At 34.5% G+C, this 25,834-nt stretch overlaps 1 protein-coding gene across 1 annotated transcript; it reads right to left on the reverse strand.

The window, feature by feature from the left end:
• Nucleotides 1–1,643: 1,643 nt before the first annotated feature.
• Nucleotides 1,644–4,817, reverse strand: LOC149544188 (protein DETOXIFICATION 35-like). The gene is made up of 8 exons (XM_089795929.1): nucleotides 4,667–4,817; nucleotides 4,458–4,534; nucleotides 3,652–3,831; nucleotides 3,294–3,556; nucleotides 3,061–3,147; nucleotides 2,752–2,854; nucleotides 1,814–1,900; nucleotides 1,644–1,721 (listed from the first exon to the last, which is right to left on the reverse strand). The coding sequence occupies exons 1-8, from the start codon at nucleotides 4,815–4,817 to the stop codon at nucleotides 1,644–1,646; spliced, it is 1,026 nt and encodes a 341-aa protein (XP_089652055.1).
• Nucleotides 4,818–25,834: the final 21,017 nt, after the last annotated feature.

The raw sequence follows: 25,834 nt of genomic DNA on the forward strand, positions 1-25,834 counted from the left end.
AAATACTAGAGGGTTCTAAAAAGTCTAGTTGAATTACCGAATAGGATTAGGTCAAATTAATATTTAGGTTTGTAAATTTATAGAAGTCATTTATTTTAGATATTTCTAGAAAAGTCTATTTCTATGTGGGTTAATTTAGATGTTTCTGAAAACAATCAAAGACATCTATAAAAGAGGCGCAATGTAATGGTTTTTGATTATCAGGGAATGAAATGATTCTATAATTTATATAAGTTCCTATAGTGTGTATTTTGTGTTTAATTATTGTTGTGGATCCTACCCATCCACCCCCATCAAATTGGTATCAAAGTCAGGTTGTGAAGTTCATATGGTGAAGATAATATCTTCTGAAACGTAGAATTGATTTATGTTTAGATAGTTCTAGAAAAGTCTATTCATTCTATGTCGGTTAATTTAGATGTTTTTGCAAACAATCAAAGCCCTCTATAAATAGAGGCATCTTGTAATGTTATTGATATAGACAAAATGGTTAATGAAATATATTAGTGCCACAACATTGAGTATTTTTTCATTTTAGTTTATTTTTTCCATCCACCTTTCACAAGGTGTATTAGAGTTGTCCTAGTATCAGAGCCGAGTTTAGAAAATCATGTCACCATTTGTGACAGACAAATCAAAGCCAGATTAATTGGGAGAATCCTGTCACCTATTTCTGGATGCTAATGCACATGTGTGTACCGGTTGGACTTCATGGGGGAGTTTGTTGGAATATGAAGCCCAACAGTCACTGCCTGTTGTTTCACCCTCAACCCTTCATATTCATAATGCTCTTTATAAAGGTTGTGTGTAGCCCATGTAATGTATTCAGTTATTTCCATAATAAAGTATTCCTTGCTACAAGTGTAGATGTAGGCAAAGTTTTGCTGAACCACGATGAATACCAGTGTATTTTGTTTTGTCTTCTGAATTTCCATTTCTTTGCTCAATTTTAATATTTACATATTTATCATCTCTGTGTGTTCCAAGAGGATGAATATATTATTTCAGAAATTGTAAAACTAAAGAAACATGTCGACAATTTAGGGAAAAAAATGTATTGATATGATTCTTCTTGTTACTTAATGTTAAGCCTTTTTTTTTAAAGAAAGAAGAGTTCTTCCATATATATCTTGTAAAATGATTTAAATCTCTTTAAATATTGTTTTTGTTCTATCTGTAATTTATTTCTATTTTATGTATATGAATGCTTTGAACTAACAAAATAATATACTAGAATCTGCAGCAAACGTTCAAGTATCAGTTATATAATATTACTCCAAAATTAGGTTGATGGTAGAACTGCCTCACCAAAGATTTCTAATGTTTCATATTACCGAAGCCAAAAGACAAATTGTAGCACCAGTCAGCCTGATAGTTAACCATCTGCTTGTGCATGTTCCATGTGAGCCCTCCGAATTTGTAGTTGCAGAATATTCTTCTTCAGAGAAGAAAATCTAAATATCTCTAGAAGAAATACTTGTCAGAGAGTTTTCGTAGATTGTCGTCTAGATTTTCAAGCAGTATTCTCAACATTGTCCTCTCCCTGTAACTCAAACTTAGCAGGGTTAGAGTGTGACAAAAAAATTAGTTCACTCGAATTGAACAGTTCCAAGTGTTTTTCAAGTAATCAATGTAACATGCTCTCACTCACTTTGAATGATCGAATTGTATGAGTCACCTGATCCTCTCCACACCCTCATACGATCCTCGGCTTGAGCTGCCTGCACTACAAAACAAAAATTAGTCACCACAACAATAGTGAAGTAATGGCCCCAACAGCCTCTAAAGCCTCTAAAGAGATATGATACTTTACCTCTCGATTCCAGTTGATGAAATATGTGATTAATAACAAAATGGCAGTCTGGAGAGCTGTTCCACAAATCATGCCAGTCCAAATGCCCTGTTTCAACACACTATCATTGAGAGCAAATGAACATTTAATACTATATGACACTAGTCATTTTCTTTTGGAAGGTCATGAGATTATATTCTTCTTATGAGAGACACTTAGCTGCACTGCAAACTAAACATACATATCTTGCTTTGTTTGAATATTACAAACAATAAATAATAATTGAAAAGAAGGCAAGTCTACCTTAACTCCAAGGTCCAACTTATATCCCATAAGAAGTCCAAGAGGTAATCCAACAATTTAGTAGCTCCCTATGTTTACATAGGCTATCAGAGCTTGCCAACCTCCCCTACAGCCACCCCTGAGTTGTTTGCACCAAAAGAAAGGAAATCTTAGAAAGACATGATACACCAGACTGAGCCGATGAAAATAAATCATTAGTTATAAACTGATAAGCTTCGATAACCACATCCATGTTAACCTAGTGTGAATGGGTATGAATACTCTACCTGATAGCACTTGTTGTACACTATTCAAAACCATTGTTATGCCAAGTAACATTGCCATATTGGACACTCTTTCCATGACCACCTTACTACTCGTGAATAGTACCGTACAATCTTTTTTGGTTGTAAGAATAATTGCCAAAAATATAAGCCCAATTGACAACGATGTTACAACCACGACGATGACTTAAAATTTTGCAGCTTTAGGGCGACCAGCTCCAAGTTCATTTGATACTCTCACACTGCATAGATTGAATGAAAACTAAAAATTGATTTTAAATTTACCAAAAATAATGATGCAGCCACCACTAAAAACTAAGTATTCTACTTGTTGAAGTACTTTCCATATATCTTGGTTATGGGGTCTAGTATTGGGCTAATAAGTTTCATTACATAAGAATCTGAAAAGAAATCATACCAAATGGCAGCGTTGAAACCAATGCAGATCATGGTTTCCCATCCATTCAAACTCATGCTGTAAAAGGAACTGAGTAAACTGTCAAAAAGAGAACATTTAACTACTAATTGCAACAAATTACAGGTTTAAACAACCATATACAACCATACACACAATGAGACGCCCAATTTGTAAACAAACCTTTTCACCTGTGAAAAGCCTAGATCTGAGTGCATTGTACTAGATAAGTTGCATTTGTGTAAAAAGTTGGATTATTGAAATAGAGTAGTGGAGTTGCTCCTTACCAGATCGATAGCGCATCGATTTCAATTGTTACATTTTTCAAATTGCCCGTCATAACAATGAGTGACGTCATATACCATATCTCCAAACTGAAAATGCAAAAACTCACAAACGAATATGAGTAGGAAAGATTGTTTCGCTTCGTTGGAGATATTGCTGTGGCAATATCCTTATTAGGATTCTTAGCACAAATTGAGTTAAATGAGAAAATAGCAACAATCATTGTGCTACTAACCATAGCATAATGCCCGAAGCCACTGAAAGTCGAAGAAAAGGCCAGAGATCACGAAAAGCAAGCCAGGAGAATCCTTTCCAAGCATCTTTGCAAAAGTAAACTATATACAAAAACTGACTAATATCGATAATAAACCATGATATGTTTGCTGTAATAGCTGCTCCAACTAACCCTAAACCCACTTTGAAGATTAATAACCAACTCAGAAAAGCAGAGAATATCAGTGCAGCTAAGGCAATCCAAGCTATGGCCATAACATTTCTCTGTGCCAGAAGAAACTTTTGCATTGGAAACTTAACGCATACGTAAAAAGTTTTGGTAGCATCCAAAGTGTATATTCTCCTGCTAGATCGGCTACATCCTCCTCCTGACCCAGTAGCTTAAGTATTGGAGTTGCAAAGAAGTAAATAGAGCTCAAGAGAACTGATGTACCCAACAATATTAACCATGAACGCTGCAGATACACTCCAAGCATTTCAAGTTTTCTTGCTCCAACGGCCTGACCACAGAGGGTTTCCAATGCGCTGCCCATTCCCAGCTGTATACAAACCATTTACGAGTTTTGCATGGTGAGTTCAGTATGGTTTTGAACATTGCAACAAACTCATAGATGCACTCTACTGTATTCAACTAAGTAGAAATTTTATATGAAAGTATTAAAAGTGTAATGTATGGGTGGAATGGAGTCGCTATTTTATTCTCCACACAAAGTAATATATGATTGTGAAAGCACAATGTGTTTCCACCAATTTTTTAATTTTCCAACATTACAGAGAGAGATTATGAAGAACATGCCGATGAAAATTATGTAAATTGTGTATAAAGGTACTATTCTCTCTAAAAAATAGCCACATCCAAATGCTGACAGAAAGACCTACACATTTGGAATGTTCCAGAAATTGTCACTTCGCTTCCAGCCCATCACAAATCTATTGAAGGTCACTAAATAAAACAAGGAAATGACTTAGACAAGCTTTTAAGTTCACATAGCTTCGTACAAAATCTACGTACAACTTCCCTCCAATATTCTTTACCAATCAAATCTACTTCTTTTAATCTTATATCAACAACTATAAAACACCCAACATAGATTTAAAACATATACATTTTTCTTGTATAACAGCAAAACGAATGTTGGATTAGATAAAGGAAGATCCTACTAACCAAGAGTCCAAAACGCAAGAATCCAATAACATTGTCTTGAATCGACACAGCTGCCAACTCAACATTACCCAAGTGTCCTGCACATATTGTAATGATTAACATTGTTGAATATGTACATAGTCTGGTAAAAATGGCAGGCCCTGCAATTCTCTACAATTTCTTTGACTCCCTCACACTTTCTTTCATCAACAGTTGGAAACTAACTATACTCTCCAAGTCTGTTAAACAGATGCTCTCTCTCCCACTAACTTCATGATTAGTAATACCATTACTAATTTCCTCCTCTTCCTTCAACAACGGTGAAGTCAGACCATCAGCCATGTTTGCAAGCAGGAAGAACCACGCAACAGCTTCTTTCATGTTCTTATGTTCCAATCAAAACAGAGTGAATTTAAGATATATTTTTTAATCTATGGTCTTCGCGTTGAATGACAGATGAAAGTTCGTATAGATCTACGTGAAAGTTGAGTTGGTCAAGTATAATATAAATATTTTTTTTATCATAGTTATAATTCCACACGAAATCCAGTGTTTCTGAAAGACTTCAACATAACTGAATATTAATATTTTGTCTTTGATATGTGGAGGAATTTCAATGGTTTGATACGCTTCAGCCCTTGAGCATAGTTGTTACAGTACTTGTCATTCCTCGCAACGCAAAATTAGCACCAAAACATTTAAATATTAACAACTGTTTCTTTTAAATATTACCTAGATATGCTAAAATCTATGCAACGAGCCTGTTTGGTTGCTGGAATAGGAATAGAAAAGTTGGAATACATTTTCTATTTTCTGTTTGGTTCGTCACTCGGAATAGGGAATATGAATACATATTCCCATTTTGCCTCTAAAATGAACATATACCCATTCCAAAAAATAGTTGTTATTGGAATAGCCATTCCTATTCCCAATATTACATGCTTATTCTCCATTCCTATGCTGGCGACCAAACGGACCCTTAATTAATATTTTTTATTCATGAGATTCTATATGAAACACAGTATAATATTATTAGTAACTAGTGCGACTATAGAAAAATAGTTATTTATGATTGGTGCAAAAGAATATAATTATTGTAATAAATGTGGAATAATGAATGTAGTAGGTAAATACAATAAGGGCCCCTTTGGTTGTGGGAATAGGAATAGGGGAATAGGAATAGCTATGCTGGAATAGAAAATGGGGGTACATATTCCTATTCTCTATTTGGTTCACCCAGAATTTGATGGGGAATTCACAAACCCAAAAATTTATGTTTTCTAAAATAAATAAAATTAGAATAGGAATACATATTGCAAAACCTCATTTTTGGGCCAAAATTGGTCATGGATAGCTTGAGGAATTCCACCTATATGGACTATAGGGGAGAAGAATTTAGTCATGGATAGCTTGAGGAATAGTTTTTTCCCATGGATACTTTCTAAAAAGTGATTATGAGACAAATTTGTTTCATTTTGAGGGAAAGGTCAAAAATAGTAAGGACGTTCTCTAGATTGTGCTCAATCAAAGCCATATAAGAATTGAGATCATTTCTAAGTCATTGAATAGGCTAGTGGAAAAATTGGAGAAGGGGTAACTCTAGAAATAGGGGATTCATTTCAACCAAGATAAGGATTAAGACACCTCAATATCATGTGAGATGACTAAAGGAAACTTTAAGAGGGAAGCTCAGAGTACTTTCCTAGACCACAAAGACTTGAAGATAGATAAAAATATATGTCCGAGATTGAGGTGGAGATATCTAAGGTTCTTAATAACCTGAGTTGATCAATTCCTCTTTTATAAATCTTTTTTCTTTCCTGGTTTTTGTATCTATCTCTTTGTTGGAGTTTTTCTACTATTTTCTCTTCCTATCTTTTAGAATAATTTTTGACTTTCAGACATACTTTTCCTTCATTATTGGTTTGGTGTGTAATTATTATTATGTAATGAAATGGTTGTAGGTCTCTTCAAAACCTTCATTTACCATAATAAAAAAATTCATTCTCATACTCTATTTAGTTTCTAGTTGGTAGAATATGAGGTTCATGCTATCCAATTTTGTTGTCTTTAGTGATTATCATTAATTTCAACATACTTACCTTTCATCCTCTAGGTGAATTTATTTCTATATAATATACTTATAGGTGTATGGGATCATGTGTACCAGTAGTCTATGTATTGGTTGATTTAAACACCAAACAACCTTGTTGTCTGATCTAAATCATGGTAGATTATATACTATTTATTAAGTCTTATCTAGATGTCCCTATGATTTTAGTTCTAACTATCTATTTGTAACACACCAAATATATCCATTGAAACTAAGTGCTTTGGAGAAGGTATTACATGTTATCCTAAAGTGTGCCATGTTATATTGGTCAAGGTGATCCTAATTTCATTCCTCCCCACCACAAGAATAGTTTGGTGTGACCTATTCAAATAGTATAGCCTATTTGGTTGATCTCATCATGTTTTATAAGTAGAGAAATAAGTCTAATTATTTAATACAACTAATAAGACTAAAGAATGGTGATAGTAAAGTGATTTCAAATATATTAGCTAGCAAGAGATCCAAGTTTAATTTAGAAATGTGTTGATCTCAGTGGTTGACTCAATCTCTTTTCACATTTTAAGGATGCAAGCCTTATTATATTGGTAGTGGGAATTATTGTATTAGTGGTGATCCTTGTTGAACTATAAATGATCCTTCCAATAGTCATAAGATTATATAGTGAATCATTATAAAAATCACCATATTGGTGTCACCTCAATAGGTGTTTTACATTTCATGAGGTTAAAAGCACAAACCTTTGTCACCTTTTATAAAGAAAAATGATCCCAAAATAAAAATTAATCAACTTTAATGACAAAAAAATGGTATTTGTGCTTATAATTTGAAGATAATGTAAATGATGAAAGGTGTGAAATTGGATGAATTTTATTCATATAATTTTTTAATTTATTTTTTTGAGTAAGAATTTATTTGGTTTTAAAAAAAAATTGAAATGCTTTTATAAACTACAAAAAAATAGGGTGTAGTTCCCATAAAAAAAGGACATGCAAATCATTATGTTATAGATTACATGTATAGCTAGGACACAAAAAGGAAGTATTGGTTTTTGATGTATATTTTATTTGTTTAATAAGTACTCAAGTTTGACCTTACATAAAACCAACAATTTTTTCCTCCCATTGAAACTTCCCGATAAAGTCTACAACTTATTTTTAAAACATGCAAATTGTTGAAGATGACTCTCTCCTCTACGGCTAAATATACATGTTAATTTTTGCTTGATATAATTTACTATTATTTTCCTTTTTTGAGGAAGCATCTTCTCAAGTGTTAAAATACCTGCTTATAATATTTTAAAATTATAATGTATATTATAACTAATCAAAACACTATAAAATTTATATAATGATGATATTGACTCCAAGATCTATAACATGGTATTTTTAGTTTTTGAAAAAAGTTAAGTTTTGACGAAGAAATGAGATTCAACCAAAATAGGTTTAAAGGTCATAAAAGGTGACATATATCTGTACTTTTACCCATGAGAATCAACTTTTCCATAGTTATTTCTGAATTGGATATCCATGTTAAATTTGGTGTTCTTTGTGTTGGTGCTACCATATATTTCATGATTATATTTTCTATGAATATTCAGTCTAGTGAATTCACAACTATAAAGTTATTATTTAAATTATTAAATGTTTTACCATTTTAAATTGGAATAACTTTAATTTACTAATGGTTTAGCACCCATTTCATGCAATTTCATTATTAATTGTATTTAATTTACAATCTACCCTTATCTTCTCAATCTTCCTAGATAGAATTAGGGTAGGACCTAGTACATCCTCCTTCATATTCCTATTTAATGTCGTAAAGCTTGAGGTAGGCCCTATCCACTTGGGTCTTCCCTTACCTTCCTCCAATCACTAGGAATCTTTTTTCCACACTAGAAATAGGTTTTCTCAAGATCTATACCTAATTTCCAAATGTCAAGACCCATTTTGAAAGCTCAAGGGTTTTTCAACCTATTTAGTAGATACATAGTGTATCCTTGATGATGTGGTGCATCTCTAATAGGGACATTTTTGGGTCCTCTTCTCGGGCCGTAAGTTGGGGTTGATTTGAGCTATTAAATTGGTGATGCATCAACTTCTAGGGGTCATAACTTTTGACTTAGATATGGGTTTTGGCTGAAATTTTGTAGGTAGTTGCATGAAGTGGACTTATTTGGATTGCCAATGGAGCTCAACTTGATAGGTGGCAGTTGCAACATTTTTCTTGGATCCTAAAATATCATCTTGACTTCCCAAATTAGATTTTGGTATTTTTTTCCAATTTTTTAGAAAATTATGTTTGTAATAAATCCAAAATCATATTCTTGATTTTATAGATTAGTTGGCAATTCATCTTGCCTTAGTTGGGGAATTTTTGTAGGAAAAACTAGGATTCATAGGAAGGGTTTTTGGAATTACCAAAAATGGAAAAAATCTATTTTTTTTCCAAAAAAATGGCCAAATATTTGAAATTGTAATAAGGATTCATTTTCTTTCATTACAAGGTAGAGTAGACTTGGAGTAGTTGAATGAAGAATTTGGTATTCTAAAAATTTTGTGTTGTGTTAATATTTCTTGAGTTATTATTTTGAAGGGTTTGGGCTACATCATTTGGTATCAGAGTAGGAAGATGGTTGGGAGAGGAAGAGGAGGTGTCACTCTAGTGAAAAGATTTATGTTGGATATGCAAAGACATAATGAATGGCTGAATGATGGAATGGATTATCAAAGAATACCAATAACACAAGGAGAGGATAAATTAGATGAAGAGGGAAATCAAAGAGGTGCTAATCAAAATGTAGAAAATGAAGAGAACCCTTGAAAGAGTTGAGATATGAAGATTGAGTGCTTTGGGCTTTAGAAGGAAAAATGAAGGGATCAAGATTGAAGTTTCAAACTATGATGGTAATCTTAAGTTAGAAGATTTGATGACTGACTAAATGAGATAGGTAAAATTTTTGAATGGAAGCCTATGGTAGAGGGAAAGAAGATGAAGTTTTCCTACAAAAAATTAAAAGAACATGCAATGATATGGTGGGATCACCTCCAAAAGGAATGAACTCGAAAACAAAACGAAAAAGATCAAAATGTGGAGTAGGATGGAAAAAAGTTTCGAGAAAAGTTCCTACCCGTAGATTACTCACAAACCCTATTTCATAAGTTCTAGAATTTGAAGAAAAATCTTTCATCTATACAAGAGTACACAAATGAGTTCTATAAGTTATCCATGATAATAGAGCATCAAGAAGATGATGTGCAGGTGGCTACTAGATATATGAATTGCCTTCAATTCTCTATCCAAGATGAAATGAGCATGCATCATGTTAACAATATGGAGGAAGCCTACTAATTAGCTCTAAAGGCTGAAAAAAAGAAGAATCAATAGTACAATAAGAGGAATAGAGGAGGAAGAAGAGATCTCTTAACACCATTTTGAGGAGGTTTTTGTTGGAAATATGATTGAAAAGCTCATTTTTGTTGAAGATCAAAGAGGGAGATTGTTGTAAAAGAATGTTTTCAATCATTTCTTTTCCATTGATGTCAAACCTAATATTTGTAGGGATGATATTTTCTTATAAGATCCAAACACTATCACTTAGTTGATTGATAAAGAGGATTTGATCAACAAGATGTAACAAGAGCACCTAACGAAAAGGTTGAGTTATGATGTTGTAATGAAGTGCAAGGATCAGCTAAGACATGGGTTAAGTAGTGTATTGATAACATACTCAAAGATACAGAGGTTGGTCACACTTAGACATATTGGAGGAAGAAGTTGTAACAAGGATTGACTGCAAAGCTTTATCTTTGATCATCAGAAGGTGCTGAGCAAGTTAGTTGAAGCCAAGAAAATTCTTAGTAGAAGCTGAGTAACAGAAATTTTTAGTTGATGCCGAGTGATATTCAAGTGTTGAGTAAAGATCATGTGCCAAGCATCAAAAAAAATTTAGTTGGTGCCAAGTGATCTTTAGGTGCCAAGCATCAGGGAAAACATAGTTGATGCCGAGTAACACAGTATGTGTTGAGCATCAGTATTTCAATAGTACCAAGCTGCTGCATTATTTCAAATGATGAAAATTCACCAAATCTAAGCCAACTTAGTGGTTACATTGAATTTTGTTAACGAGTTGGAGGATAAGGATGATGAGTTGTGGGCATAGAATCTTATGTAAACTATTTTTGGGTGAATTCTAAAGGATTATTGAAGAAGTTTTTAGAGGAAATAAAATATAGGGTTAGATACAATGTATCCTACCTAATCCATGTGAATTGAAATTGAAAAATGGAAGAATCAAGTGGGAGAAGGAACTCCAAGACTTCTATTTAAGAAGTCATAGACCAAGAAGCAAGGAGCTACTGATATTGTTGCTGCAAAAGTGCCAAATTTTTCAAGTGATTGAAACGGTGTTAGGAAGGAGACATCTAGGAGAAGGAAGAGCATAGAGGCTCAGCTTATATGAGTGGTCATTAAGAGATGATTGCAATGGTACATTAAGTATGAAGACTCAAGGAAACAAAGCTTGAAAGATAAGGCAAGCTGTTAAGAGTTGCAGAGATTGAAGGCTAGGCAAGAGTATGAGTTGAGAAGTGATATGGGATCTGCAAGATAAGTTGTATGTTGTAGTCAGATCAAGGTTTTCTAATACTCTCTAGCAATTGTATTAGATTAGAAAATCCTATGGACTTAGGTTGGCCTAACAGCCATTTGTAAGTCCTTTAATAGGGTGGCATTCCAAGTGAATGTTCTAAAGTTCTCTAACTAGGCCCACTTTGAACAGGGTGGTCAAATCCTCTAACAAGGTCACATTTAATAGTGTGTTGTAAGCCTTTGATAGGGCAGGCCTTTCACAGGGCATCACTTTAGAAGGGTGAAAATTGAGTAGCATGTTACTGGTGGTTTTTCCTAAATTGGGTTTCCCAAGCAACGAGGTCTCCAATGGCTATGTGACAAGTATCTCTCTCAGCTCTGATACCATGTAAGAATCTTCCTTAGGGAAAAATTTACCCAAGACCAAGGAACTCAAAACACAAGCATGAATTAGACTAGAGTATGATCAGAATAACTATATAGTATTCAATTCTATGTAGAAATACATTAGGAGTGCCTCAATATAAAGGCCTCTGAGATGCATCTAGAATGCCTCAAAATCAGTATCATGATGAGTCCAACAACTAGGTACATGTCCACCAGATATGAGTTATCCTCCATTATGCATGAAAGTAAGTGTGATGATGAGAGGATAATCCTACAAAGGTGAAACATGCACATCAGTGTTGTAGATAACATGTGCTTAATTAGGAGTGTGGAAAAATGTGTTGTCTACATGACAACTTAGTGAATGATGCAAACTCCTGTGGTGTAGACACCATGTGCATAATTAGAGTTGTGTACTTCTATATTGTCTACATGAAAACTCTAGAAGATGCACAAACTCCTAAGTGTCTCATAAAGAGAAATAATAACATAATGCAAAATAATAAAATAATGCACTAACCTAAGTAAACTTAAGTAAAGTGTAAATAGTAAATACCTATTTAAACCAAAACCCCCCCTTAAGTGCAACTTAGGGTAGTGCACTTAAGCTCACTAATGTATAATGGGTCCTGACTACTAGGCTATGTTAGGTACCCATGTACAAGAGCAATGCTAGGAATGATGTAATGCAATCTCTCATAAAGTGGAGAAAGAGGGAAAAAATCATGGGAAAAACCCTCCTCCAAAAAGAGAGATAAGTACAATAGAGAAAGAGAGAGAGAGAGAGAAGAAGACCTCATAAGAGGAAAAAATCCCTCCCAGAAGAAGAAGAAGAGAGAAGTCAAGGGACTCCCCTATTTGCAACATCCCACACCCCCAAGAGATCTCGCAAATGAGTATACTTGACCTCGGTGAAGGGTTTGGTAAAAATATTAGTGACCTGCTCTACTGTAGGATAGTACTGAAGTGTAATGATCTACTCATGTATAAGCTCTCTAATATAGTGCATATGAACCTCAATGTGCTTTTTCCACTGATGCTGAACTGTATGCTTTGATATTTCAATGGCACTTTGATTATCACAATGAATAACAATAGGCTTAGGTAGATCAAATCCAAACTCCTCCAGGATATGCTATAACCAAAGAGCTTATGTAGCTGCATTGACAGCCCCTCGATACTCAGCCTCGATGGAAGAAAGAGCAACATTGTTCTACTTCTTACTTTGCCAACAAATAGGGCCAGAACCAAGGTGAAATATGTACCCTGAAGTAGACTTTCGAGAATCTAAGTCTCTTGCATAATCTAAATCTGTGTACCCAATCAACTGAAGCCCTGTACCTACTACATAATGAATCCCATGTGTATGTGTACCCTTGATATAGTGAAAAATGTGTCTGGCAACCTTCTAATGAAGCTCATGAGGTTCTTGCGTAAAGCGTAAAACCATACCAATTGCAAAGGAAATATTAGGGCATGTGTGTGTCAAGTAGATAAGGCTCCCAACTAACTATCTATATAATGTTGCATCAACAAGTGGAGTAGTGCACTTAGCCTCTAGCTTAACACCTGTTAGGAAGGGAGTGGAGCAGGCTTGCAATCACTCATGTGAAATCGAGAAAGCAAGTCAAGAGCGTACTTGGGCTATGAAAGTGAAATCCTTGCTGAAGACTGTATGATCGCAATGCCAAGGAAGTAATGTAGCAAACCCAAGTCTGTCATGGCAAATCTATCCTATAGAGAGGTCTTGACACTGGCTATGATGGATGCGGTGCTCCCTGTAATGATCAAGTCATTGACATAAAGTAATAAGATCAAGTGAGAGTCATCCTTCTAAAGAATGTAAACATTCAAATTAGAATGACATCTTGTGAAACTTGCTAAGAGGAGGAATGAATCCATTTTGGCATACCAAGCCCAAGGAGCTTGCTTTAAACCATAAATAGACTTCTTTAATCTACAAACCATGGTAGAATCCTAGATGAACCCCTATGGTTGCTCCATATAAATTTCCTCATGAAGGTCACCATTCAAAAATGTGCTCTTAACATCCATCCGGTCTAAAACCCATTCTTGAGTTGCAATAATTGCTAGTGTTAGGTGAATGGAGTTCATTTTGGCAATTGGTGCAAAAGTCTCTATATAGTCAATACTTGGAACCTACGAGAAACCTTTAGCAACTAGTCTAGCCTTATGTTTATCAACACTTCCATCCGCTAAAAATTTGGTTCGATAGATCCACTTGCATTGAACCACTTTTCTTCCCTTAGGAAGGGGAACTAAGTCCCATGTGTTGTTTTTCATCGATGAATTATATTCTTCCTCCATAGCTTTATCCCATTCTGGAATCCCTGATGCTTCCTTAAAAGACTATGGATCTAAAGCAATGACAATGTATGCATGTGGAAATGACTTGTGCTATGACCTAGTCCTTCGAGTGTCTGAAGGATTTCCCACCAATAAACCTACTACATCAAGAGTTTGTTGTGCCCAATGAGGTTTAGTGGAAGAAGATGAAGGAATGTCTTCAACTATTTGTTGACCCTTCAAAGGTGGTTTCTTGCGAATCAAGGTTGGAGGAATTTCATCTTCTGAGTCACTTTCATCACTATGATCATTATCCACATAGGAGGAAGAAGGAGTTGAAGAAGCCAAACTTGGACATGTCTCTTCAAAATGAACACTCCTCTCATAGAAGATTTTTTGAGTCTCTGGATCCATTAATTTATATGCTTTGAGATGATCAAGATATCCAACAAATATGCATGGTTTTATTTGTGGTTTTAATGCCTTTTGCTTTTGTGGAGGTATCCTAGCCCATGTTGGACAACCAAAGACTTTGAAGTGCTTAACACTTGGTTTCCTAGCACACCATGCCTCAAAAGGTGTTATTCCATCTAAGGCCTTATGCAGACTTTGATTTTGAATGTAGTTGGCATAGCACATGGCTTCAGCCCAAAACACTTGATTGAGAGGTTTGTGTTGAAGCATGCAAGTAGTCATTTCCTTAAGGGTTCTATTCTTTCTTTCAGCTACACTGTTCTGTTGTGGCGTGTATGCAATTGAATGTTGAAGATCTATCCCCTCATGTGTGCAATAGTCTATAAGTTTGGAGTTGACATATTATCTATCATTGTCTATCCTATGGATCTTGATGGCTTTCCTAGATTTCTTCTCAACTTGAGCTTTGAATGTAATAAATTTGTCAAAGACTTCACTCTTATGACCAAGGAAAAGACCCAAGTGTACCTTGAAAAGTCATAAATAAATGTGAGAACATAGCAGGCCTTACCAAAAGAAGGAATTGGAAAAGGGCCAGCTACATCACTATGAACCAGTTCTAGAATAGTAGTTGCCTTCCAAGACTTCGCCTTTTCATATTTCTCTTTGAGATGTTTACCTGCTTCACAACCTAGACATACTCTCTCAGAAAAATTGACTTGAGGTAGACCAATGACCATTTCATTGCTGCTTAATTGCTAAAGGTAGTGATAATTAAGGTGTCCAAATCTTTCATGCCATAGTTTTATTTGAGTATTTGAATGAGTCAACAAGGCAAGAGACATAGACTTAGGCACAAAATGTGAGAAAGAATAAAGTCTAGTCTCATGGTTTTCCTTTCTAATTGCCACCATTGAATCATCTTTGAGATTCTTTACCACTACTATGTCATGGAGGAACTCTACTTTGTTGCCACATCCATAGTGAGTGATTTGGTAGATGGAGAGAAGGTTGGTGCTAAGGTTAGGAAAATGAAGTACATCCTTGAAGATGTCATTCTCTAACTCAACATTCCCTTTACCTTCTACTTCAATTTGAGTATCATTGCCCACATAGATGTAAGGTACATTTGAAGTCTTTAAAGAGGAAAATTGCTCCCTTGAAGCACCCATGTGATGAGTTGCTCCTGAATCTAGAAACCATTCCTTTGCATTATTAGTACTTGCAACTAAAGCTTGGCCCTTGCCCTTTGAAGTGGATGAAGAACCCTTTTCTTTGTATGCATTTGGAACATCAATTTTGTGTTTCCTCATAATGTTGACCAATTCATCAATCTACTTATCTTTGCACTCATGTTCTTCATGTCCATTCCTCTTACAATAAGAGCACATTTTCTTCTCGTTCTTGTTGGAATTGTTCCCCTTTTGATTTTTCTTGGAAGAAGACTTTCCTTGTTGTGAAGAAGAATGTTGAGTGGAAGAAGATTGATTGGAGGATGATTGTTGTTCTGAGGAGAACTGTTGTGTGTCATCTTGTGGCTTAGCTTTCCATTGCTTCTGCTTCTTGTTTAAGTTTTTGCCACTTGAATTACCTTCATTTTCTAACAAGGCTTTGGTTTTGGAAGACTTGAGAATTTCCATTCCCACTAGATTGTCATGTTCAAAGATCAACATTTCTAAGAATTTCTCGAATGAAGGCTTAACATAGGCACTACCCATTGTCACTTTGTGTGTATTAAAGCTAGAAATGAAAGGAGCATATTTAGGTGGAAGATGAGTCATTATGTGTTTGATCATCTTTCCATCTTTAATGTGTTCACCACAATCCTTCAGCTGTGCCCTATACATTTCTACTTGGGTAAGATAGTCTTTAATTGTGTCAAAATTTCTAGGATCCAACTTGAGAAGTTTATCCTCTATGGTGTAAACCATCTCTTCATCTACTGTCCCATACAAAGCTTCTAGTTTAGCCCAAACCTCTATTGGATATATAACCTTCCTAATATCAAATTTGATAGGATCAGAGATATTTTTCAACAAGGTTCCTAAGGCCATCTCTTGTTTGGATTTCCAATCTTCTTTATGAGCTTCATCAACATCACTAGGAGGTTTCTTGGCTACACTAGTGAGATAACAAATAAACCTTTTTCTACCAATGGCTCTTTAATGTTTTCTTTCCAAGTAGCATAATTATGTGGAGTTAACTTTGAAAAAGAACCCATAATGCAAGAACACAAGATAAAAGAGACATAGTACATAGTACACACCCTCCCCTTTCACTCAATCAAAAAATCCCCCCCCCCCCCCCCCCCCCAAAAAAAAAAAGATTTTGGCACTTTATATATAGTGCATTTATAATGAGCCACTTGCCAAAATGGACAAAGTGGACTTTCTAATTTTTCTGATTACAACCTCTGTATAGAGTACAAATCTGGACTATTACAATGTAGCTCAAAATTACATCAATTGTGAAGCATTACAATGCAAAACAAGACCTATCTCTGAAAGTGCTACTTTTGTCCAAATAAGACTACAATCTAACTACAGATCTAAAAACTAGATAGGTACAGTCACCAAAAAATGTTAATACTGACCAATCCATTCACCAAAACTAGAAACTAGCTACACCATTGAAAAATTTAGGAAATTTTACCCAAAATCAAAAAAAAATTGCACCTGATGTGGAGTCTGTATGACCAAGTTATGGCTATTTGAAGTTGGGCTACCAAATCAAAACTACATATGAAGAGGGGTCTGCAGAGGAAAACATTGTGTTAAATTTGATGGTCAAAAAATCATTGCATTAGTTCAAAAATGCCCTGGAATGATGATCAAACAGCCGTCAATGTTAGGCTCGTAGTTTTTTGATGTCAACGTTTGTACAGGTCTCTGATGACATCACCTTATATGACAAATGACATGGAATTGTACGAAAAATGATGATGTGCCACCTCTTATGGAATACGATCAGCTGACATGGTACCCTATGGTGCTAACTTAGCTTAAGCAGGTGGACTATTGGCATGCATAGGAAAATGAGTTCGCTTGACATGTCAAAACTGTATTCGTCTGCATTTTGCAATCTATTGGTGATGTGTGTCAAAGACTTCTGTGGTGTGTAGGTTACAACATCTACCACATGTTCACAACTCTATAGATTGCCAAAATTTTCCTGCAGTTGCTAGATTGTTGAAAGATGATTGTTAGAATCCTAGTTTTTGTTTATCGACGTTGAGGCTTTTAGTCCCACATTTATCAATTGATTGGGTTCGCTATTATTTTAATAAAAAACCATTGCACTATCCAAACAAGAAAGGCATTCTACAGTGATGGAAGGTTCTCACTTGTTTGTGTTTAAGAACTTGCCAGAAAGATAGATGCACCAGAATTGCAAAGTTCTTGTCGTCGATGTAACTAGGCAACTGCCCTTTCTGGCCTGAGTTTAAAAAAGTTCCCCGATATGGTTTGAAAAGCCCTCAGAAACCTATGGATAAAAAGGAATATTTCCTATGGAATATTTAGCATGCCTGTGTGCAAAAAAATTTCTCTGCCTTTCTTTGTATGCTCGACTGGGCTGAAACTAATTTTAGAAATACAAAAAAATTGCAGGAAAAATATTAAATAAACAAATCTGAAAAAAATTAATCAGATCAAAAAAAGACCATGCCCAGATTTGCAAATTAGGCCTTCGGGTTCCAATTTGCAAAAAATACTTGCCTCCTAGTTGACTATAGCCTAAAATAGGAAAATTTATAGTCAATCTTTACTGAATTGTCACTTTAGACCCAATGGCGAGGTTTGCTTTGGCTCTAAACACTCCCAATTGTAGCTAATGCTTTGGATCTGAATCAGATCCCTTAAAGAGATGAAGCAATGAGGTCTCCAATGGTTGTGTGACGAGTATCTCCCTCAGCTTTGATACCATGTAAGAATCTACCCTAGGGCAGAATTTACTCAAGACCAAGGAACTCAAAACACAAGCACAAATTAGACTAGAGTATGATCGGACTAACTATATAGTATTCAATTCTATGTAGAAACACACTAGGAGTGCCTCAATATAAAGGCCTTTGAGATGCATCTAGAATACCTTAGAATAAGCATCATGATAATTCCAACAACTAGGCACATGTCCACTAGATATGAGTTATCCCCCATTATGCACGAAAGTAAGTGCGATGATGAGAGAAAAATCCTACAAAGGTGAAATATGCACATCAGTGTTGTAGACAACATGTGCTTAATTAGGAGTGTGGAAAACTGTGTTGTCTACATGACAACTCAGTGAATGATGCAAACTCCTGTGGTGTAGACACCATGTGCATAATTAAAGTTGTGTACTTCTATGTTGTCTACATGACAACTCTAGAAGATGCACAAACTCCTAAGTGTCTCATAAAGAGAAATAATAAAATAATGCACTAACCTAAGTAAACTTAAGTAAAGTGTAAATAGTAAATACCTATTGACACCAACAAATGATCATCTTAGAAAAAAAGGTAGTTCCTATAAAAAACTATGTCGATTCATGGCTCTAGACTAGCATTTTTAGAACTAGACACACTTCTGGTAGAAAGGTATGTCAATTTATTGCTGATGGAGGTAGTTGTGAGAATATGGTATCTAGAGAAATGGTAGAGAAATTAAATTTATAATGTGAGAAGCACCCTCATCCTCATCGTATTGCATGGTTTAAGAAAGGAAATAAAGTAACAGTTGATAAAAGATGTTTAGTTAGATTTTCCATAGGAAAATTTTATAGGATGAGATATGGTGTGATGTTATCCCTATGGATTCTTGCCATATATTGTTGGAAAGACCATGGCAATATGATAGGATGTTCATGCATGATGGGGAGAAACATACTTACACATTTTGGAAGGATGGCTCTAAAGTGGTTATGTCACTACTTAAGGATGAAAAGAAGAATAAAACCATGTTGTCTACAACAAAAGTTGTTAAAGAAATGAATGTAATAGGTTGTTGTTATGCACTAGTATTAAAAAGAGGAGAAGAATAAGAAAACTTGGTGCCACCCAAGGCAATGAAGGTGCTAGAGGAGTTTGTTGATGTTGGTCCTGATGACCTACTTGATGGTTTCCTACCCATAAGAGATATCTAGCATCATCTTGGTCTTATTCCAAGATAGAATTTTCCTAATCAAGTAGCCTATTGATTGAATCTAACACAACATGCAGAGTTGAATAAACAAGTGACATAATGGATGCAAAAGGGTCTGGTTAGGGAAAGCATGAGTCTATGTGCAATACCCTCATTGTTGACTCCAAAGAAGGATGACACATGGAGGATGTGTACTAAAAGTAGAGAAATCAATAAGATTACCATTAAGTACCAGTTTCCTATTCCTCAAATAGAGCACATGATGGATGAATAAGTGGGGGCTAAGTACTTCAGCAAGATTGATCTTCGAAGTGGCTACCACCAAATCCACATTCGAGAGGGAGATGAATGGAAGGCAACATTTAAGATAAGAGATAATTTCTATTAATGGATGGTTATGTCTTTTGAGCTTTCAAATGCACCTAGTGCATTTATGTAGTTGATGAATATAATGTGGCAACTATACAATGGTAAGTTTGTTGTAGTTTATTTTGATGATAATATGAACTATAGTTGAAGCAAGGAAGAACACTTACAACACCTAGGGATGATCTTGAGTGTCTTAAGGAAGGAGAATCTCTTTGTGAACTTGAAGAAGTGTAGGTTCATGCAAAATAATTATTATTTTGAAGGGTTTGGACTACATCACTTAGTGTCCTATCAGCAAGAGAGAGAAATCTTATTCTAAGCACTTTATAAGAACATCCATTTTCCTCATTTTTCATTCATTCACAATTTCATCTCCATACATAGACATTAAGAACTCAAGAATTGTTTAAGAATTCAAGGAATTCAGGTAAGTTCTCCATTGAAGATCAAGGAGTTAAGCATTCCAACAATTAAAGGAGTTTATACATGATCTAAAATTTTCAATAGTAAAGATCATCTTTCATACATTTGGGGTCCATTTTTACATCTTCTACATTCATGTCTCAAAGATCCATGGTCATTCCTAAGGAAAATTTCAAGAACACTAATTCATGAAGGTCTTAATTCCACTTTGATTGCATTTCCTATGATTTTTGAAGTCTAGCCAAGGCTATTCCATCAACATACTTGGTTAAATTCTAAGTTTAATAGGTTGTATTCATAGATTTACATTACTTCATGTTAACTTAATTCTACTACTAACTAGAATTCTCTATTTTCTATCTCAATTTAAAAGTTAATTCACTAAAATAGTATTTTACAAAGGAAAACCTACCATCAACAAAACACAACCCTTTTTCTTGTAGGTTGTGGATTTTAGAAGGAAACATCGAGTGTAGATTTAGATACCATTTTTGTAGAATTTTGGAGTTTCAAAGATTTTTTTTGATAAGATACTCCTTAGCAGGGATGTTGTGTGGCCTTGCCAAATTGACCCTACTTCTCTAGGTTAACCATGCTAATCCAGATCAACCCTAAAAGAAATCCTTATTTTTTTTGGGTTTTACAAATTTGGCTACTATAGGTTCAAAACTTGAATTCCAACAAGTTCTGATAGTGTTTGATAGCTCATTTACATGTTTTTATTTTGCAAGGTATATCATATTTCCCTCCTTATTTTAATACACATTTTCATTCTTCTTTATTTCAGTTTTATAATGCATATCTATCTTCATATAATCCTCTCTTTTTGGAGGTGAGGGAGAAGTAATTCCAAGCAGTTTATCTTTTTGCATTAGGTTATGAATTGAAAATTTATCTTGTGTTGAATTGGGCCTACATTAGGAGGTGAATCTTGGTTTTCACCCTTATCTATAATAAGAGTGATAGTCATTTTATCCCTACACATTTTTTTGGACACAAAAAGTCTCTTCTTCTTGATTTTGGAGTTAGATCTCTCTTGGTTATATTGGGTGTTCACTTTCTTTCAATGAACTTGACTCCATCATAATTTTTCTTTTTTTATTTTTGATTCCCTTGTTGCATTAGTTGTTACCATGAAGGTTTTTGGGTGTACGGATATCTTTCTTAATACTATTTAACTTGCATCTCTTTATAGCACTTATGAAGTATATGAGAGTTTCTTGTATTTCAAAGTATTTATGGATCTTGATGCTTTTCTTGCTTATGTTATTATATGATTAACAAATGGGTATGTGCAGGATCATCATCAACCAAGCTATCGCCTTAAGTGGCAGTGAAAAACCAACAAATCAGGGTTATTTCAACTTGACAAGTAATTTTAAAGTGGTTTTGGACTTTATATCAAAAAGTTGTAATAAAATAATTTGAAGGAAATTGAATGTAGTTTCTAAATTACTAGGCCTTATCTGGAGAAAAAATTATTTGATTGGTCAAAAGTTTAGATTTTATTGTAGTACTACAAAAATTTTAGGGAGAAAATGAAAGGAGGTGTGTGCCTAACCACCTTAATTAAAATCAAATGATATTATTTTTTAATATAATTATAGATATAAATAGTAGACTCATGCTTGGATGTGATCAATTTTTTGGGTATTTTTATTCTTAATAAATAATTAATTATAATTTTTCTACTATATTGTTTTTACAATTAAAAATCTCCCATGTCTGATCACCTCAACTAGTTCAAAAAAATTCAAAATCGTTTTTTTCTTATACTAGTTGAAGCATAGGATGTAATGCATCTTTTGGATTTCAAAATTCTTATACAATTTGAAAGTTATAGTTATTTTTCAATCAATATGTCAATAAAAGCTTTATAGCTAACTCCATTAGAAAATAAGTAATATTACTTACTTAACTCAAGATTTGATAGACAATATATCGATGGAAAGCTAAGAATGTTCTCAGGAAATCATTTTAATTTCATCAAATTTGGATAAAAATAGTTGTCAGCTATATTATCAAAGTAAAAAATGCACAATAGTAGGCCAAAAACACATTTTTGTGAGGCTTTTGGTGTTGACCATGGAGGATTCACATCTATACGAAACCAAGCCTAATTAGGTACCCATTCAAAAATCGGATACCCGCTTCCTTTTTTTAAAATTAATATTTTTTCAATTTTTAATTTTCTTTTTAATAATAGTATGACCCCTTTTTAGTATACTTAATATGTTTTCTAAAGGATTTAGGACCCTTAACCATACATATAATGGTTCCAAAGGATCAAAAGGGGTCATGGGGTACCCTTTGACACTCTCTAACCCATTCAATCATGATATGTGTGCTTATAGCTCCCAAGACCCCTAACCACATAAATGATATGATCTAATAACTCAAAATGGGCCTTAGAATACCCTATGACCCTATTTGACCCCTTCTATGATAGTAAGTGTGCCTAGTGGTCATAAGATACTCTATTTCCCATTTTGACTCATTCGAACACATAATATATATTCCTAGGACCCCTAGGAATGTATTTTCTTATTTAATGGGTCAAAAGGGGTCATCTAAAATTTTATGATCCCATTCAACCCATTCAAAAACATAATGTAGGAACCCTAGGAACATATGTGGTCCTAGGACCCTAGGAACCTATCACCCCTTTAAACCTGAATAAATGATCATAACATGTCCCTAGGGATCATAAGACACCTAGAGACATATGTTGTCATGAAATGTGTCGAAAGGGATCATATGTTATCCTATGACCCCTCTTGACCCATATAAATGATTATAATATGTCCTTAGGACTCCTAGGACCCCTAGAGATATATATTATAACCAAATATGTCAAAAGGGGTCATACAATAACCTATGACCCCTTTCAACCCATATAAATGATTATAATATGTCCTTAGAGATTGTTGGACCCCTAGAGACATATCCTATATCAAATGTGTCAAAAGGGGTCATAAGTTATCCTATGACTCCTTTCAACACATATAAAAAATTATAATATGTAACTAGGGGTCTTAGGACCCCTAGCAACATATGTTGTCATGAAATGTGTTGAAAGGGGTCATAGGTTATTCTATGACCACTTTTGACCATATAAAAGATTATAATATGTCATTAGGGGTCCTCAAACCTCTAGAGACATATGTTGTAATGAAATGTATTGAAAGGGGTCATAGGATAATCTATGACCCCTTTCAACCCATGGAAATGATTATAATATGTCCCTAGGGGTCCAAGGACCCCTAGGGACATATTTTATGATGAAACATGTTGAAAAGGGTCATAAGGTTATCATACGACTTATTCCGACCTTTATAAATGATTATAATATGTCCCTAGGGGTCCTAGGACCCCAAGAGACATATGTTTTAATGAAATGTGTTGAAAGGGGTCATAGGTCATCCTATGGCCCCTTTTGACCAATTTAAACAATTATAATGTGTCTCTAGGGATTATAAGACCCCTAAAGACATATGTTGTAATGAAATGATTATAATATGTCCTTAGGGGTCTTGGGACCCTTGGAGACATATGTTGTAATGAAATATATAGAAAGGTGTCATAGGTTAGCCTATGACCCCTTTTGATCCATACAAAAGATTATAATATGTCCCTAGGGGTCCTAAGAACTTTAGAGACATATTTTGTTGTAACGAAACATGTCGAAAGGGGTGATAGGTTATCATATGACCCCTTTTGACCCATTCAAATGATTATTATATGTTCCTATGGGTCCTTGGACCCCTAGTGACATATGTTGTAATGAAATGTGTTGAAAGGGTTCATAGGTTATCCTATCACCCCTTTCAACCCATATAAATGATTATAAAATGTGCCTAGGTGTCCTTGGACCTCTAGAGACACATGTTATAATGAAATCTATCGAAAGATTTCATAGGTTATCCTATGACTTCTTTCAACCCATATAAATGATTGTAATATGTTCCTTAGGGTCTGAGGACCCTTAGAGACATATGTTGACATGAAATGTGTTGAAATAGGTCATAAGTTATCCTATGACACTTTTGGACCCATATAAATGATTATAATATGTCCTTAGTGTCTTGTGACCTATAGAGACATATTTTGTCATGAAATGTGTAGAAAGGGGTCATAGGTTATCCTATGACCCCTTTTGACCGATATAAATGATTATAATATGTCTCTAGGGGTCTTGAGACCCCTTCAGACATATGCTACAATTAAATGTGTTGAAAGGGGTCATAGGAGAATTATAAATGATTATAATATGTCCCTAGGGTCCTAGGACCCTTAGGCACATATGTTGTCATGAAACATGTCAAAAGAGATCATAAGGTTATCCTATGACACCTTTCGACCCATATAAACTATTATAATATGTCCCTAGGTGTCCTAGGACCCCTAGAGACATATGTTGTAATGAAATATGTTGACAAGGGTCATAGGTTATATTATGACCCCTTTCAACGCATAAGAATGATTATACTATGTCCCTAGGGGTCATAGGACCCCTAGAAACATATGTTGTCATAAAATGTGTCAAAAGAGGTCACAAGTTATCCTAGGACCCCTAGAGAAAATATGTTGTCATGAAATGTGTTGAAAGGGGTCATAGGTTATCCTATGGCACCTTTTGACCCATATAAATGATTATATGTCCCCAGGGGTCTTAGGATGGCTAGAGACATATGTTGTAAAGAAATGTATCAAAAGGGGTCATAAGTATGACCCCTTTTGACTCACATAAATGATTATAATATGTCCCTATGAGTCTCAGGAACCCTAAGGACATATGTTGTTATTAAACATGTTGAAAGGGGTCATAAGGTAATCCTATGACTTTTTCAACCCATATTAATGATTATAATATGTCTCTAGGGGTCTTAGGACCCCTAGAGATATATGTTGTATTGAATTGTGTCAAGAGGGGGTTAAGTGCACCAAGTTGTGGTGCCAAAAGGGGGGAAAAGTGGACATCTTTTTTTTGAAATCAGCAATCTCTGAACTTCAACAAGAAGGTGAAGATAGTTACACTCAAAATTTTAAGATATGACAAAAATAAAAGTAGTAGTCCTTTGAATCTAGTTTCTAAACTACTAATTTTTTTTCAAAATGGTTTAGTTTTAGGTCCTCAAAAAAGGGGGCCATAGAAAGTGGTACTATTTATTCCAAAAAAAATAACACAATACAAAGTGTGCCCCCCCTAAAATTTTAACTTTTTTTTGAAATTCTTTAATTGCTCTGGTCAAAAGTTACTTAACACTATCTAGTTTATCCTAGATTTTTCAAGTAAATTTATAATGTGTATTTTTTTTTAATGAATTTTTTAACTAGACACATCCCAAAAATGTGAAATACCTATTTGCTACCCCTAGAAATGATTGAAAACTAATCTAAAATAAAAACTTATTTTTTTCAAAGTGTGTAAAATGAAGTCTAGTTTCTAAAAAACTAAGTTGTTGCAAAACTTGATGAACGAGCTAAAATCTACAACCCAATTAGTATATGTTGGTTTTTGATAAAAAAATGGACATACATTTAAAAGAAATTATAGATGAAAGGCTTGAAATAGTTCAAATTAAAAATAAATTAAATGGTTATATAGCTAACACAAAGACCTACAATGTCATGTAACCTGATCTTATCAATGCTTAACCACAAGGAATATTGAAGGAGAACACACAGGAAAAATCAATCATTTTTATATGTTTGCA

This window comes from Cupressus sempervirens, chromosome 8 (assembly GCF_028749045.1).
Source record: "Cupressus sempervirens isolate cs-2001-9-10 chromosome 8, ASM2874904v1, whole genome shotgun sequence".
NCBI lineage: Eukaryota > Viridiplantae > Streptophyta > Pinopsida > Cupressales > Cupressaceae > Cupressus > Cupressus sempervirens.